This window comes from Polypterus senegalus, chromosome 2, assembly GCF_016835505.1.
Source record: "Polypterus senegalus isolate Bchr_013 chromosome 2, ASM1683550v1, whole genome shotgun sequence".
NCBI classification, from domain to species: domain Eukaryota; kingdom Metazoa; phylum Chordata; class Cladistia; order Polypteriformes; family Polypteridae; genus Polypterus; species Polypterus senegalus.
Window position 1 is genome coordinate 265,077,958 of NC_053155.1, and position 17,816 is coordinate 265,095,773.

At 36.8% G+C, this 17,816-nt stretch overlaps 1 protein-coding gene across 3 annotated transcripts in view; it reads left to right on the top strand.

Moving 5' to 3' along the window:
- The window catches only part of cdk8 (cyclin-dependent kinase 8), a 223,777-nt gene that overhangs the window by 156,769 nt on the left and 49,192 nt on the right, over positions 1–17,816 (top strand). For all 3 annotated transcript variants that reach the window (XM_039745482.1, XM_039745483.1, XM_039745484.1), the window contains 2 exons: positions 12,787–12,859; positions 13,323–13,420. In XM_039745482.1, coding sequence (XP_039601416.1) covers positions 12,787–12,859; positions 13,323–13,420 — 171 coding nt within the window. The remainder of the gene's footprint in view (positions 1–12,786; positions 12,860–13,322; positions 13,421–17,816) is intronic.

Genomic DNA, 17,816 nt, shown 5'->3' on the forward strand with positions numbered 1-17,816 from the left:
ACTTAGGAAAGTATAAATGCCTTCATAACATCCACCTTACGCAAAACCAATTTATCTGATGGCATGCTCAGAGCAGTATATCAAAAATTTATCTTATATACAAGTCAATGTATTGCCATAGAATCTGAAGTTCATCTTTTCATATTTTTAAATTTAGATTGCATTAAACATACTTGCTCTTTTGCTTTAACACTGCACAAATTAGTATATGGATTTACATTTTAATTAATAGAAAACTTATTATATTTAGGGTATACACACACACAGAGTCATTTTCAGTTTGATATTTTTGTCTTATTAAGTACCACTTGCTTTTTAACATAAAAGAAAAAGGCCATCGTGGATTAGTTTACACTGTGCACCCTTTGTTTGCCTGGTTTATTTTTATGACTATGAGTAGGATTATAAGATTTTCTTTTTTAAAAAGTTGTTTAGTAGGAAAATACAGTATGTAATTTCAATGGTACTATATTCACTACTAAACAGTGTTCTCTTAGTTAATTTAGTGTGGATTTTTTAAGAATTTGTACACCATTTTTACTTTTTTTTTTTTTACCAATGTTACAGTGATCCCTCACTATATCGCGCTTCGACTTTCGTGGCTTCACTCCATCGTGGATTTTATATGTAACCATATCTAAATATATATCACGGATTTTTCGCTGGTTCGTGGATTTCTGCAGACAATGGGTCTTTTAATTTATGGTACATGCTTCCTCATTTGGTTTGCAAAGTTGATTTCTTACAAGGGACTCTATTGGTCGATGGCTGAAAACCTACCTAATCAGAGCACGCATTATGTGTTAAATAAAACTACTCAATGATATATGATATGCTTCCCACACGGTGCTTCGCATACTTAAAAACCCAACAGCACGTATTGATTTTTGTTTGTTTGTTTTCTCTCTCTCTCTCTCTCTCTCTCTCTCTCTGACATTCTCTGCTCCTGGCAGAGGAGCTGTTCACACACTGGCCTAGAGGATTCCTCTGAAAAATGCTGAAAGACTACCTCCACATTGCTCCCTTCCTTGCGGCTTGCTGTTCGGCATACTTAAAAGCCGAACAGCACCTATTGATTTTTGATTGTTTGCTTTTCTTTCTCTCACTGACATTCTCTGCTCCTGACGCGCTCTGTTTTGATGAGGAAGATATGTTTGCATTCTTTTAATTGTGAGACGGAACTGTCATCTCTGTCTTGGTATGGGGCACAGTTTAAACTTTTGAAACAGTGACAAATGTTTTTTTGCAGTGTTTTAAAGTCCCTGTCTCTACAACTTCTTGTGTTTCTGTGCAAATCTGTGACCCAAGCGTGACAGTATAAAAAAAAAAATATAAACGTATGGTTTTTACTTCACGGATTTTCACCTTTTGCGGGGGGTTGTGGAATGCAACCCACGCGATCGAGGAGGGATCACTGTACATTTTTACTAATTTTGGCAACCAGGACTAATCTAAGACTTCATCAAAATAGATCAGCATATTGTAAAACACAAAGTCTCAGTGGACATTCTAAAATGTAATTTAAAATTAATTTGCCAAATTTTAAATATTCGCTTTTAACAATATTTCAGTTTCTTGTAAAAAAGATAAAAATACCACTACCAACCTATGGTATGCTTGTCCTTGTATTATGAAACACACTAATCAGTTCAATACTTTTCTCTGTGAAATGTGCATCTTTTCTTTTTAGTTTTCTGTTTAGTATCCCTGGGAAATTTGTATAGTGATTCTAAAATTTTTTTAATAAATTAAGCTTTACATGAAATCACTTCAGCAAAAAAAGTCTGTTTAACAAATCTATACTAATAAAAGGCAAAGCCCTCACTCACTCACTCACTCACTGACTCATCACTAATTCTCCAACTTCCCGTGTGGGTGGAAGGCTGAAATTTGGCAGGTTCATTCCTTACAGCTTCCTTACAAAAGTTGGGCAGGTTTTATATCGAAATTCTACGCGTAATGGTCATAACTGGAAGCAGTTTTTCTCCATTTACTGTAATGGAGATGAGCTTCAACGCCGTGAGGACGGAGTTTCGTGTGACATCATCACGCCTCCCACGTAATCACGCAGTACATAGAAAACCAGGAAGACCTCAAAAAAGCGCTTAAGAAAACATGCATTATATAATTGAGAAGGCAGCGAAACAATAAGAAGCGAGCGAGTGACATATACAACCATATACATGAGTTCTGCTACTTCGGAAACAAAGCACGATGTAAACCTACACTTTAAATTAAGTTCATAGACAGGCTGCGCTGGCGTTTGTAATTTAGTGCCTGCCCATATAAGGCCGTCCGTCAGCGGCAATCCAATAGCAAACTCCACTAAATATTCACGGGTTAAGGACTGTGCTTATGCAGAGGAAGATGAGATGGTCAGGGTGGTGTTTGGTACAAACTCAGCGAAACTGCGAGAGAAAGTTTTAAGTGCCAGGACTAAGGTAACATTAAATACAGCCATGGACATAGCAGGAGATGGCACCAGCACAGCTGGGAACCTTCGATGCGAGTGGCTCACGTGAACTGACGCAGTGCACAGATAAAAGGCAACAGTTCCAAAGAGCACTGAACAAAACCGAATTACACAATTGAAAAGGCAGCAAAAAATATGAAGCGTCTCATACATACAAGCATATTCATAAATCCAACTACTGCGGAAACAAAGCACACGTTGGAAAAAGTCAATGTCCGCTAAAGGAAGACAGTGTAAAAAACCCGTGCATGCAGTGTGTCAGGTCTCAGATAAAGAAGAAGACGAGCTGTTTATTGATGCAGTAAGAAACGAATCGATGAATGAAACCTGTCATTTTACAATGATTGACAAACACGGAATGTAACTTTAACACAACACATCCTACAAATACGAACCTGATTGAAAGAAATAATGATAATCAAATCCTTGATGACAGCAACACTCAGTAACACTCACAAAACAAATACTGTATATTGACAGTCATGTTACGTTATTTTTAAAATGTTCCCTTTTCTTTTTCTAGCTTTTTTAACACACTACTTCTCCGCTGCGATACGCGGGTATATATATATGTATATATATATATATATAACCCGATCTACATACTCGAATAATGGATACTTTATTCGCCATCAATGATTGTTTTGGTAAAGCCATACTCAGTGTATTCATTAGATGAACGGTAAAAAGTAAGAGCGAGGGGAGGATGACTCATTGAGGCATGCAGGCTGTAGTCTTGCGTCAACTCTATCTGAATTGCGCAATCACATTTGAAAAATATATCTTTTCAATTTCTATTTAGTCCATATGTGTCAAACTCAAGGGGCGGGCCACATCCGCCCGGCGTGTAATTATATCCGCCCAGATCATTTTATATACTGTATTATTGTTATTAATGGCCCGGGAATATGAAGCGCTGGTAACACAATAAACTACAGATCCCATAATGCAGCGCTTCAGCTGCCTTGCCGAACACTTACCGCATTAATCAAGTCTACCTTATGATGCTGCAAGTTATTGTGAAGCTATAGTTATTGCGCACTGAGTTTGCACGGCGCTTTGGTGACTTTGAAGAACAAAAAAAGTCCGTCTACATGCGGCTCGAACCTTGTGCATGTTTGGTAGCACATATCTGTGTGAGAAGCTCTTCTCAGTGATAAAGACTAACAAAACAGCACACAGGAGTCGCCTCACTGATGAGCACCTGCAATCCATCCTGAGAATCTCCACAACACAGAACCTCACACCAAACAGAAACGAACTTGTGGCCAAAAAATGATGCCAGGCGTCCAGCTCTAAAATGACATATGAGCAAAGACAACTGAATGATTTGATTTGTTATTGCTGAAAGGAACACATTTTATTTATATTTCCAGGTTTTGTTATGCAGCATGTTCATATTTGAATTTGTATAATTTTGACAGGATATATTTTTATGGAGAGCAAAATCTTTTGGGATATTTAAAATCTAAGTTAAAATTACATAAGAGTAAAGAAATTTGAATGTTTGTTCTTTTTGTTTACTTTATTTCTAACTTGTATAATTTAGACAGGATATATTTTATGGAGAGCAAAATATTATAAGTTGTTTAAGGTTTGAGTTGATTTATTCAGGAATAATATTCCTGTCTGTTTTACCATTCCTACCAAAGATATTTCTGTCGACTAAATAAAAATTCCTTCTATTTAAAATTTAAATAGAACTTGAACAAATACGATAGTTCATAATATCCACGCAGACTTGCACGTAAGAGCGGGTGTCATCCGTTTTAACAAACAGCGTATTGCACTGATACGAAATAGCTGTGTGTGTATATATGTGTGTGTATGTATGTATGTATGTGTGTATGTATATGTATGTATATATATATATGTAGATATATATATATGTATGTATATGTGTGTGTGTGTGTGTGTGTATATATATGTGTATATGTATAGATATGTATATATATGTTTGTGTGTGTAAATATATATATATATATTTATATTTATATATTTATATATATATATATATATATATATATATATATATGACAGCAACACTCATCACTCACAACAGTGACAAAACAATTACATTGACAATCATGTTACGTTATTTTCAGAATGTTTCCTTTTCTTTTTCATTGCTTCTTTAACACAGTACTTCTCCGCTGTGAAGCGTGTGTATTATGCTAGTATATATACACACACACACACACACATATATATACATATATATATATATATATACACACACAGTAGAGTCTCGCTTATCTATACTAATAAAAGGCAAAGCCCTCACTCACTCACTCACTCACTCACTCACTCACTCACTGACTCATCACTAATTCTCCAACTTCCCGTGTAGGTAGAAGGCTGAAATTTGGCAGGCTCATTCCTTACAGCTTACTTACAAAAGTTGGGCAGGTTTCATTTCGAAATTCTACGCCTAATGGTCATAACTGGAAGGTATTTTTCTCCATTAACTGTAATGGAGTTGAGCTGCAATGACGGGGCGGAGTTTCGTGTGACATCATCACGCCTCCCACGTAATCACGTGAACTGACTGTCAACGCAGTGCGTAGAAAACCAGGAAGACCTCCAAAAGCGCTTAAGAAAACATGCATTATATAATTGAGAAGGCAGCGAAACAATAAGAAGCGAGCGAGTGACATATACTACCATATTCATGAGTGTTGCTACCTCGAAAGAAAGCAAGGTGTAAACCTAAACTTTAAATTAAGTTCATAGACAGGCTACGCTGGCGTTTCACATGCCCACAGGTAATGCGGGATACAAGTTTAATGAGAGGACGAGGATATAAACGAGAGTTTTGATCACTTTGTAACTAAGTTAAAATTGTAGGTGAAGGGGTATGCTTATGCAAATTCGAGACTGTGTTTGTGGGGGATTGACAGTTAAGGCGGGTGGGGGAGTCACGTCATCATCTCCCCTCCCATTTACCTCATTTTGCTCTGAGCTGAGCTCCGCTAACGCCGTCTTCCGAAGCAACTTCGTCACACTGCCACCAAATACTCACAGAAAAATCCACAAGTTAATACACACTCTGTCTCTAGAGTTTCTTCACACTGAATCCTCCAGGCACTACTTAAAAAAGGTTACATTGACAATCGTGTTACGTTATGTTTAAAATCTTTCCTTTTCTTAGCACAAGCACAGCTGAGAAGCTTGATGCATGTGCTCCATAACGCGTTAAAAATAATGCATTTAATCACACTTTGCATTACAAGCAAAGGGAGCTTTTGTCAATGCATGATTTCCTGGTACACGATTACATTGATCAGCATCCCGATTCATTTTACCCTCGCACCACCTTAGTTTGAGAAGAAGTATGAAAAATATGAGGTTAACACAGAAAAACAGATCACCAATTCAAGCTTTATGAATAATCGATTCGCCATCAATAATTGTTTTGGTAAAGCCATCCTCCTTCCATTTTATAATTTTTCCGCCACTAGCCATGATTAAATGAACGGTAAAAAGTAAGAGCAAAGCGAGGTGACTTATTTAGGCAGGAATATATATGACAGCAACACTCATGACAATGTCAATCATGTTACGTTATTATTAAAATGTTTCCTTTTCTTTTTCATTACTTCTTTAACACACTACTTCTCCGCTGCAGGCGGGCAGGTATTTTGCTATATATATAATATATGAATTACCTCCAAAGAGCGCTGAGACTTTTGATATCATGAACGTGTGTACAAAAACTGGGGTCTCCTGCCCAGCAAAAGTCGAGCAGCCAGCGCGTGCATAGCTGTGCCGGCCTTTGAGACGCTGACTGCGCTTCTGCCTTAAGTCAAAGTGAGCACTTTTAATTTTTTTCTTCCTCCCCCTGCGCTATAGCCCAGACAAGTGCAAACACGGGACCCCTTTTCTACACCACGGCAAAATAATATTAAGGCGATTCACACTTTCTTTTGCACGTATACGATTATGAGGTCCTCAGCTCGGATTATGAAGATACGCACACGAGTGGAGGACTGACAGTGCCATCACAGCCGATTAATGGCGGGACGTCTCACCAGTCTACACAAGACCCACCGCGACTGTCCCCAAAAGGCGATCATAACGTCAGCGAACACATCTCTCTATACTATATAAAAGAAAAAGGCAACTTTCCTTTCTTTACACCTTTTTTCCTTTTATCCCAAACCAAAGCCTTTCTCTCTTAACACTGCAGAGGACACAAAACTAATTTTCTTTAATTGCCGGTAAGGCACATTACCAGAGGCACAAATTTGAACGTTCACATAGAAAATGTAATTTCTATACCACAGCCGTCGTGTAGCGCCTTTCAAAAGGGATCTACTACCGAGAGATGATCCATATACATTTTAGCTGCTGTTAGTTACTTACCTGTTGTGTTACACAGTCTTTAAAATGTAGTTTACCCGCAACCACTCCAGTAGTGCTCAATGTACCTCCATCCATCCATTTTCTAACCCGCTGAATCCGAATACATGGTCACGGGGGTCTGCTGGAGCCAATCCCAGCCAACACAGGGCACAAGGCAGGAACCAATCCTGGGCAGGGTGCCAACCCACCGCAGCTCAATGTACCTGTACTTCTTAAAACGTTAATGTTTTACTGTTTAATAACTTATAGACTATATTTTATTATTTTTCCCTTGCACTCAGTGACCAAAGCTATACACACACATATAGACACATACAAACATACACACAAGTATATGCATGTGTATATATATGTATGTATGTATATATATACACACACACACACACACACATACATACTGTACACACATATATATAATTTGTGTGTGTGTATGTATGTGTGTGTATATATGATGTAGATAGGTATGTATGTGTGTATATATATATATATATATATATATATATGTGTGTGTGTGTGTGTGTGTGTGTGTGTGTGTGTGTATGACAGCAGCAATCCAAGCTGTGAGAAAACAGTAAAAAGGAGGCGTGTCAGACATCATGGTACATTTTCTGATGCAGCTAGACGAAAATAACTTTGTGATGCTGCCACCAAATACACAAAACAATTACTTTGACAATCATGTTACATTATTTTTAAAATGTTTCCTTTTCTTTTCATAACTTCTTTAACACATGACATCACATAAGCGGCTATTTTGCTATATTTATATATCACAGCGACACTCATAACAGTGACAAAACAATTACATTGACAATCATGTTACGTTATTTTCAAAATGTTTTCTTTTCTTTCTCTTTCCTTCTTTAACACATTACTTCTCTGCCTGCGGGTATTTTGCTATATATATATATATATATATATATATATATATATTATATATATATATATATACATACAGATATATACATACAGATATATATATAAATAGATAGATATGACAACAACACTCATATCAATGACAAAACAATTACATTAACAATCATGTTACGTTATTTTAAAATTTTTCCTTTTCTTTTCGTACCTTCTTTAACACACTACTTCTCGCCATGAGCGCGGGTATTCTGCTAGTCCTACATAAACAGGCCGGCAGAACATTGGATAAGCGAAAATGTCGGATAATGGGAGGTGTTAAAAAAAAAAAGCCTATTAAACGTCAAACTATGTTATAATTTTACACATTCCGAACCTAATACAGTGGAACCTCAGGTTTCAAACATCTCTGGACATGTACAAATCGGGTTATGACCAAAAAGTTCGCCAAACTTTTGTATCTTTTCACGACCACATACTAGGTATATGAATAAGCCAGTTTCCCTTTCGGTTTGTGCGCACCAATGATTTCCACACGTGTTCAGTCTCTCCCTGTGCATTAAGAGAGAGAGAGCGCGCAAGAGAGAAACACAGCCACACACACACGCACGCACGCACGAGACATAGGCGCACACTGGGATTTCTGATAATACAGAATGTTGGATAAGCGAGACTCTACTGTGTGTGTGTGTATATATATATATATATATATATATATATAAATATACTATACTATATATATATAGTATATGTATATATATATATAGTATATATATATATATATATATATATATATATATATATATATATATATATATATATATATATATATATATATATATATATATATATATATATATATATATATATATATATATATATATATATATATATATATATATATATATATATATATATATATACAGTGGTGTGAAAACTATTTGCCCCTTCCTGATTTCTTATTCTTTTGCATGTTTGTCACACAAAATGTTTCTAATCATCAAACACATTTAACCATTAGTCAAATATAACACAAGTAAACACAAAATGCAGTTTTTAAATGATGGTTTTTATTATTTATGGAGAAAAAATCCAAACCTACATGGCCCTGTGTGAAAAAGTAATTGCCCCTGAACCTAATAACTGGTTGGGCCACCCTTAGCAGCAATAACTGCAATCAAGCGCTTATGATAACTTGCAATGAGTCTTTTACAGCTCTGGAGGAATTTTGGCCCACTCATCTTTGCAGAATTGTTGTAATTCAGCTTTATTTGAGGGTTTTCTAGCATGAACCGCCTTTTTAAGGTCATGCCATAGCATCTCAATTAGATTCAGGTCAGGACTTTGACTAGGCCACTCCAAAGTCTTCATTTTGTTTTTCTTCAGCCATTCAGAGGTGGATTTGCTGGTGTGTTTTGGGTCATTGTCCTGTTGCAGCACCCAAGATCGCTTCAGCTTGAGCTGACGAACAGATGGCCGGACATTCTCCTTCAGGATTTTTTGGTAGACAGTAGAATTCATGGTTCCATCTATCACAGCAAGCCTTCCAGGTCCTGAAGCAGCAAAACAACCCCAGACCATCACACTACCACCACCATATTTTACTGTTGGTATGATGTTCTTTTCTGAAATGCTGTGTTCCTTTTACGCCAGATGTAACGGACATTTGCCTTCCAAAAAGTTCAACTTTTGTCTCATCAGTCCACAAGGTATTTTCCCAAAAGTCTTGGCAATCATTGAGATGTCTCTTAGCAAAATTGAGACAAGCCCTAATGTTCTTTTGCTTAACAGTGGTTTGCGCCTTGGAAATCTGCCATGCAGGCCGCTTTTGCCCAGTCTCTTTCTTATGGTGGAGTCGTAAACACTGACCTTAATTGAGGCAAGTGAGGCCTGCAGTTCTTTAGACGTTGTCCTGGGGTCTTTGTGACCTCTTGGATGAGTCGCTCTGCACTCTTGGGGTAATTTTGGTCGGCCGCCACTCCTGGGAAGGTTCACCACTGTTCCATGTTTTGTCATTTGTGGATAATGGCTCTCACTGTGGTTCGCTGGAGTCCCAAAGCTTTAGAAATGGCTTTATAACCGTTACCAGACTGATAGAACTCAATTACTTCTGTTCTCATTTGTTCCTGAATTTCTTTGGATCTTGGCATGATGTCTAGCTTTTGAGGTGCTTTTGGTCTACTTCTCTGTGTCAGGCAGCTCCTATTTAAGTGATTTCTTGATTGAAACAGGTGTGGCAGAAATCAGGCCTGGGGTGGCTATGAAATTGAACTCAGGTGTGATACACCACAGTTAGGTCATTTTTAACAAGGGGCAATTACTTTTTCACACAGGGCCATGTAGGTTTGGATTTTTTCTCCCTAAATAATAAAACCATCATTTAAAAACTGCATTTTGTGTTTACTTGTGTTATATTTGACTAATGGTTAAATGTGTTTGATGATCAGAAACATTTTGTGTGACAAACATGCAAAAGAATAAGAAACCAGGAAGGGGCAAATAGTTTTTCACACCACTGTATATATATATATATATATATATATATATATATATATATATATATATATATATATATATATATATATATATAGTATATATAGTATATAGTATATATATATATATATATATATGTATATATATATATATATATATATATATATATATATATAGTATATCCCAATACAGAGGGATCACTGTATTGTTCATAATGGCTCTTGGTTTTATTTTATGTCTCTCTTTTGTCAGTACCTCCATGGAGGGTCCAAATTAAATCTCATAACTTAGCCTGCCCTTGTATTAAACTTGTTGATACGGTGGGCCTCTCTTAAAGTAATGTTACCAGAATAGCACACCACAGTTTATTTTACCAAAAATAAACCAAGCACAACAAGAAGCCCCGATAAAGCTGTTTAGAACAGTGTACTATGTTGCAAAGAGTGAGATACCATTGGCCAAATTTAGCAGTCTTTGCAAACTTCCAAAAGCAAATGGCCTAGATCTTGGTTCCACTTACCTTAATGACCATGCTTGCAGAGAGTTTATTGGAGCAATAGCACAAACTTCAAGAGACCAGATCGAAAAGGAACTTCAAGAAAGCAGGTTATCCATTCTTGCAGATGGCAGTACAGACACTGGTATAATAGAACAGGAGTTGGTTCATGTCAGGTATGTGAGAGATAATGGTGACATATCCACATACATGATCAAATGTCAGCCAGTCAAGAGTGCAAATGCTGCAGGTATTTTAGAGGCTATTGATGAAGCAGTGAAGAACATTGGGTATCAAAGAAGACACATGGAAAAAGAATGTAGTGTGTGCAAATTTTGATGGGTGAGAAAACAGGAGTAGCTGGGAGACTGAAACATAGGATACCCCACATCATAACAATCCAATGTGTGGCACACAAATTAGAGCTAGCCATGCTGGGTTGCGTGAAAGGCTGTGAGTACCTGGTGAAATTTGAAGATACACTGAAAACCATCTTTAATATGTACTACTATTCCCCAAAGAAGCGAAGAGAACTGACAGAAATAAGTGAACTGCTAAAGGAGAAACTGGCACATTTTAGTGGCCTGAAGAGCACACGGTGGCTTCTAAGCCGGCTGAGATGTCTGAAGGCTGTGGAAAAAAATTACACTCCCACTGTTGTTCATATGGAGAACATGGCAGGAGGAAGTGATGTCAAGTCCGAGGATGCAGCCAAGGCTAAGGTATCATCTTAACCAAGTGCTGTACTGATTTTCAGCATGATAACCTAAACATCACACGAACAAATCAGTTAGTTGAGAGCACCACATCATGCTTACTCAGCCTAAAAACAAAACCAGGAAAATACCAGAAAACCTTGGACACAAAGTTCACAGCGAACGAAGGATGGTAGCATTTGCTACTATGGAACTCAGCTCACAAAAAGTCAGCGACCTGCTAGAAGTGGTGAGGGCACAGACAAAGACACCTTTGGTGCAGAGATTCAGAAGATTATTGACAACACAGTCAAGTTCATGGACAACAGATTTAAAAATCTGCGTGAAAAGCCTCTCTCTTGTTTCAAGGTTTTTGACCCTTCCACTCTTCCCTACCCCAGAGAAGTGCTTATGGGGATGAAGAGGTGGATTATCTTGTCACACATTTTGCCAGTTTGCTAGATGAGGAAGAGAAAGAGAAAATTCCACAAGAATGGATGGATCTAAAAATGTGGTTTGCAGAACACCGGGGTAGCAAGGTAGATTGCTTGTACAGAGATCTCCTCACTGAGAATCCAGAACACCTCTCTCATATCTTGTTGCTGGTGAAATTAATGCTGACACTTAGTCCATCAACAGCCATCTGTGAGAGAGGATTTTCTTGCATGAACCGAGTGAAGACTACACATCGTACCTCTCTACACCCTGAAACACTGAATGACTGCATGCATCTCTCCATTAATGGGGAAACAGTTGAATCTTTTTGCCCTGACAAGTCAATTCGTTTCTGGATGTTTTCTGGAAAAGGTTCAAGACACCTGGGTCATAAAACCCCAACTAGAACAAAAAGCAGTGAAATGGAGGCCGATGCACAGGAAGAGAAGCTGATGAAGGAGATGCTATGCCCTCAGCGTCGAGTGGCATTTTCTCATCAGTGACTTCAGTGGAAATTTCAGATTCAGAATCTGACATAGACTGATTCATGTTCTACACAGTTCTTACAAGTTCATAGAAATTTATGTTCAATCAGAACCAAATATTTGAGTTGATGATTGTAATTTTTCTACAGTTGTTGTTATTTGTGTTTTAACAATTTTTTGATTGATGTTTTGTTTCCTTTACAATATCATACATTAAAAATATCTTTTTTATTTGGGCTACTTAAATTTATTTTGGGCTACCAAAAACTGAAGAGTGCCTATCCGAAGGGCTAGCAGGGATTTTGAAATTTTGCGAGCCCTGAGTATTATACATTCAAAGATTTTTGAAAGTTTTAATTTCCACATAGCTTTTGAGTCCTGGTAAGAGTAAATGAAGGTGCTTTCAAATAAATTTTTCTGTCATGTATATTTGTGCTAAATGCAGCACCCCATAACTTTTAAATTACATTTCAGGTATACTAACTGCAGCCTTATTAAATATATGGAAAAACATAAGGTGAAACCTGATAGCAAAGCATTCCACTTGGTGAGTTTTCATTAAAACATTTATTTTTGTTGTTATTTTTAGCAACCTGCTAATTGTTATAATCTATGCCAATAAATTATGTATACGCACCAATAAATTACATTTGAGATTATATTTTAAAGTTTATCATTTGTGCTAGTATCCATAAATAAACAATTAAAGGTCTGTAAGGTTGACCTTATAATACTAATCCCGTTTTCACATTTGCCCTTATCCAGCCTGAATATTTACTATTCTTTAAAATGAGTTATAAAAGTAAAATACATTAATTACCAGAAGTTCTCTATTAACTTTAATTACTGGCTGATTTTAAGGGTACTTGTAATAATTCTGATGCCTACTCTAAAACTTGTGATTATTATTAAGACTTTCACATTTTACTTTTTTATTTCTTAGCCAATTTATAGATAATTTACTTTTAACTTTAATATTAAAGGTGACACTTTTTTTTGTTTCCCTCTAGTTGCAAAAGCTGCTTACAATGGACCCAATTAAGAGAATTACCTCAGAACAGGCTATGCAGGACCCTTATTTTTTAGAAGATCCACTCCCAACTTCAGAGTAAGTGTCTATTCTATTGTCACATCTTTAAAGAATAATATGAAATGTTCATTTTAAAACATTTGTTTATTAACATTACTTGCTTATATAAGAAATTTACTCTGGATTAATGGAGGTTTTAGGTAATATGGTTCTGAATTTTTTTTTTTTGAGGAGACACATCTCAGTTTTGTTACTTGTAGCATAATTAACCATTTGGGCAGCCATCATGGGAACAATGTTAAATATACTTTAAAAGTATGTGCTTTGCAGAGTTTATTCCTTTTAAACAGGTTTTTTCAGGTCTTGCATAAATTGCATTTTTTAATAGGCTGAATTGTAAAAGTACCTTTAGCTTACATAACTCCTACAAGGTTACAACAATGACAGAAATGTTATCTTATAACATCAAATGTTTTATTCCATAATGATGAATATCATTTTATATAAAAAAAATCTGGAAAACTGTTTAAAAGGGTTGTATTTTCTCTACTGTTTCTATGACTGAGAACCTTTTGAATTAAGTTTAATACCACCACTCTTCTATTTTTGCAACTGACCAAAATAAAACCACACACACAAATAGCTTACTTTGGCAGTTATATTGATAACTATGGAATATTCTTTAAATCATCCAATGATATGTAATTTAAATTGCCTTTGTTCAGAGCTACCTAAAATTGTGGACCCTGCATCAAAACTGGGAAATTGTGACCTTTTTTTCATCAAGGCATAACCATTTATTAAAAGCTCACTTAATACTTCTAATAGATTACCATAATTAAGTTTGAACAGGTCTTTGTAACAATTATTTCCAAATTTTCAAACTGTTCTGACACAATCACCAAAAAGTGAATGACCTTAATGTAATGTACAGGAGCATTCACTAAGAAGAGAATGATCTTGTTCATATTCATTTGAAAACCACAAATTGTATGAAATTTATCTAACAGTTTTTAATGGAAGTGATAAGATTGTATCCAAGACATAGAATGCCATATCATCAATATAAAGAGAGATATCTTGTTCATGCCCATCTCTTATGATCCTGTTTATGTTTGGATTTTATCTAAACACAATTAGTTGTATGTTGGAAATTGAACAAGAATGGTGTTTGTGGACTGGTTCAGCATTTGTCTTTCCATCATACTCAACCATCATTTGACAAAGCTCAAGCAATAACAACTTTGTAGTTCTGTCTGCAGATAACTGCTTATGGGAGCTATTTTGAAAATGAAATTGCAAAAGAGAGATTGCATTTTTGTTTCATACTTTTAATTGTCATAAATCCTTTTTTGCACATAATACCTCCCATAACTGCGTGACTTTTTAATCGAGAGACCACAGGTGGTGCAGCTACTTAATAAAACATAAACACCACTTTTCTTGAGCACTGCTAGCCCACAAGGCTGTTGTCTTAAGTGTAATGTTTGTAGGCCCTATTTAGTTATGGCTGCACTGCAAGAAACATTAAAACTGTCTTCACTAAATTTGCGAATGGAACCATTATGATAGGCACAGTCATTGATGAGGATGAGTCCACACACAGAAATAAAGCTGTACAGCTGCTGTACACATAGATATCCTCAGCTTAAACTTGACTGAAGTAAAAGAAGTAATAGTAGGCTGCCGGGGACAAAGGCTACATGGTCATAATTCATTAACTTTAGGTTTTTGGGAATTTCCATTTCCTGTTATAGTCCGTTTGTAAAATGTTTACAAAATTGGTTCTTTGAGAAAGAAAAAAGCAATGACATCTTTTATTTTTAGTTTTATTACTCTTCAAATTCAATAAAGTATTCCTTTGACTTCAGTGTTACTGCTTTGAAGCCTTTCCTCTAATAATCTTCATCCTTTCATTTTCACCCCTTATCAGCACTGTTATTTGAAATAATAAACATATTTAATGCACAGGCATTATACATCAAGAAATATTAACTTTGCTGTTTGTTTTATACTGGCTTGACATTATCAAGAGCATCCGTTTTATTTCTGGTTTGCCTTGCTGTTTGGCATGTCAAAGGACTTAGGTCTGAATTGTTGGATCTTCGCTTTGTTTTTCTGAGACAAGATGGAACGTGACCTGTTATCTTCGTTCTTTCTTAATGGCTTAATTATTTAGAGATATCACTGGTTGCAGTGCTTCTCATGTAAAACATCTCCACAGTTAAATGCAAACGAGAATAATTGTGACCCAGAACCTACCAATGAAAAGCATAACATATATCTGTTACTAAAAAACATGAAGTGTAAAAAATGGTCAAATATAGCATTCTTACACAGGGCATATTTAAATACTTAACATCAATTTAGATTGAAGAATTGGTTGTTTGAAACTTTCCTCTAGTTAAATATAGTAACTCATTCATTGTTTTTTTTCTGTCGATTACATCACCTTTATCTGAAGATACTGTTTAAATAAACATTGAAACTGATATGTGCCATCCTTATATATAATTTGATACTATCCGTATGTATGGTGTTCGCGTCAATGCCCTGTATGTATGGTGTTCACGTTAATACCTCGACTCAATACAAGTTAGAACCATGCAATGGGACTTTGCCTCTGTAGTTAGACCATAAAGTGGCAAACGCGGACTCAGTATTGCATGATTGGCTAAGAATGTTTGAATGCTTCAGTGACGCCACTGAACAGCCGAGTATAGTAAGTCGGTGTTGGTTCGAGCAGAGAACAGTAAGTTCGGTTGGTTTTTGGAACGTTGATTTGGTGGGGCGTACTTTCTAGGACTAACATCGTCAACTGATTTAAACCCTTTGACGGCTCTGGAACCGTAAGAATTTAGAACGTATCGCCTTTTGCTTGGTACGTCGAAATCTATCTTTGGGCAGTTCAGTTTTGGCATCTGTCCTTCTGAAATCTATTGGCGAAATGAGTAATGACGGCTGGGTATTAACAACGGTCATTTTTTAAATTTTATTCGATCTCAGATCTAAAATGACCACGCCAAAATAATTATTACTTCGACTCTGATTAGAGTCGTAAAATACGCTCTTCATTACATCGGCCAAAAAGTTCTATTTTAAGCACAAATCAGTACCATGATAACAAAACCATTTCAAGGACTTAAAAAAACAAATAATTCTTTGAAGAGGAAGTATGGATTTCACAAGTGTAGAATTTGTAGTCCGATTCGATCAGGCTCCCAGTCGCTAGTATTTAATAAAAAAGAAAAAAAAAATCACGGGAGATAAATACATCTTCACACAGCTGTACAGTGCATCCGGAAAGTATTCACAGCGCATCACTTTTTCCACATTTTGTTATGTTACAGCCTTATTCCAAAATGGATTAAATTCATTTTTTTCCTCAGAATTCTGCACACAACGCCCCATAATGACAACGTGAAAAAATTTTACTTGAGATTTTTGCTAATTTATTAAAGATAAAAAAAATTTAAGATGCAGCTGACACTCCTGTGCAAACCTAGGAGGAACAGTACCAGAATAAATATTTTCATCCCCTGCCCTCCTAGGACAACCTCTCCATTCGTGGCCCGGCCTGCAACATTCATAGCACAGCCGCGGTCCCCTTGGAAGTCTCTCTCTGCGAGATTTGAAGCACCTTAGTACTTCTGGCTCCACCCTTTTCTCCGCTGAGGAGGATTCATTGGCCACCCTTGATTTTTCTAACCCCCTTTCCAACCTGTCAGGAGACCCCTGTTTTCTTTTAGTGATCTCCTGTTTAATCTGGGGCTTGTCCACAGTCTGAGTCTCTCTATGAGATAGAGAGAGACCCTTTACTGTCTGCACCCCTTTAGATTTATTTACAACATGGGCCGGGGTCTTCAGGACTGAATTGCTCCATGAGACAGCACTATCCAGCTGCTTCAGATAGATCGGCCCTTCCCACGACCACTCAGTCAACATTCCATCTTCTCTTGTAGGGCATGCAGTGATTTGGCACCCGCTATTTATTAAAAGCGAGCCTGGATCAAACTGCGTCCCTATTACATTATATACGGTACTGGCTTTACCTGCCTGTACCGCCAAATCATATAACACGGGAGGCTGTTAGCCCACACACCGCAGGTACTCACTCACTTTCTGGATAGGCGCGTCGGCCGTCTCTCCCAGTTCCTTTGCTCCTCCCTGCAGCTCCATCTAGCAGCCCCTGTGGTATCCAGCAGGGCTGTGGATGAAAACTTCATTGTCCAGGATTCCCTGTTGGTCTTCAGGGCACCTCCATGCTGCAAGGAGGGCTTCATCTGGTGGCCTGGGGGTATTGGCCAGGATGACATGCCAGCCATTGACCACAACATACTATACTACTAATTCTGACACACAGTATATTTCCATTCTGTGTCAGGTTGTCGGTAAAGGGGTGGCAGTCTTTGATGTGATTTTTTTTTTTTTCTTTTTTTTTTTTTTTGTTACTTCAGTAAGAGAAACAATCAGT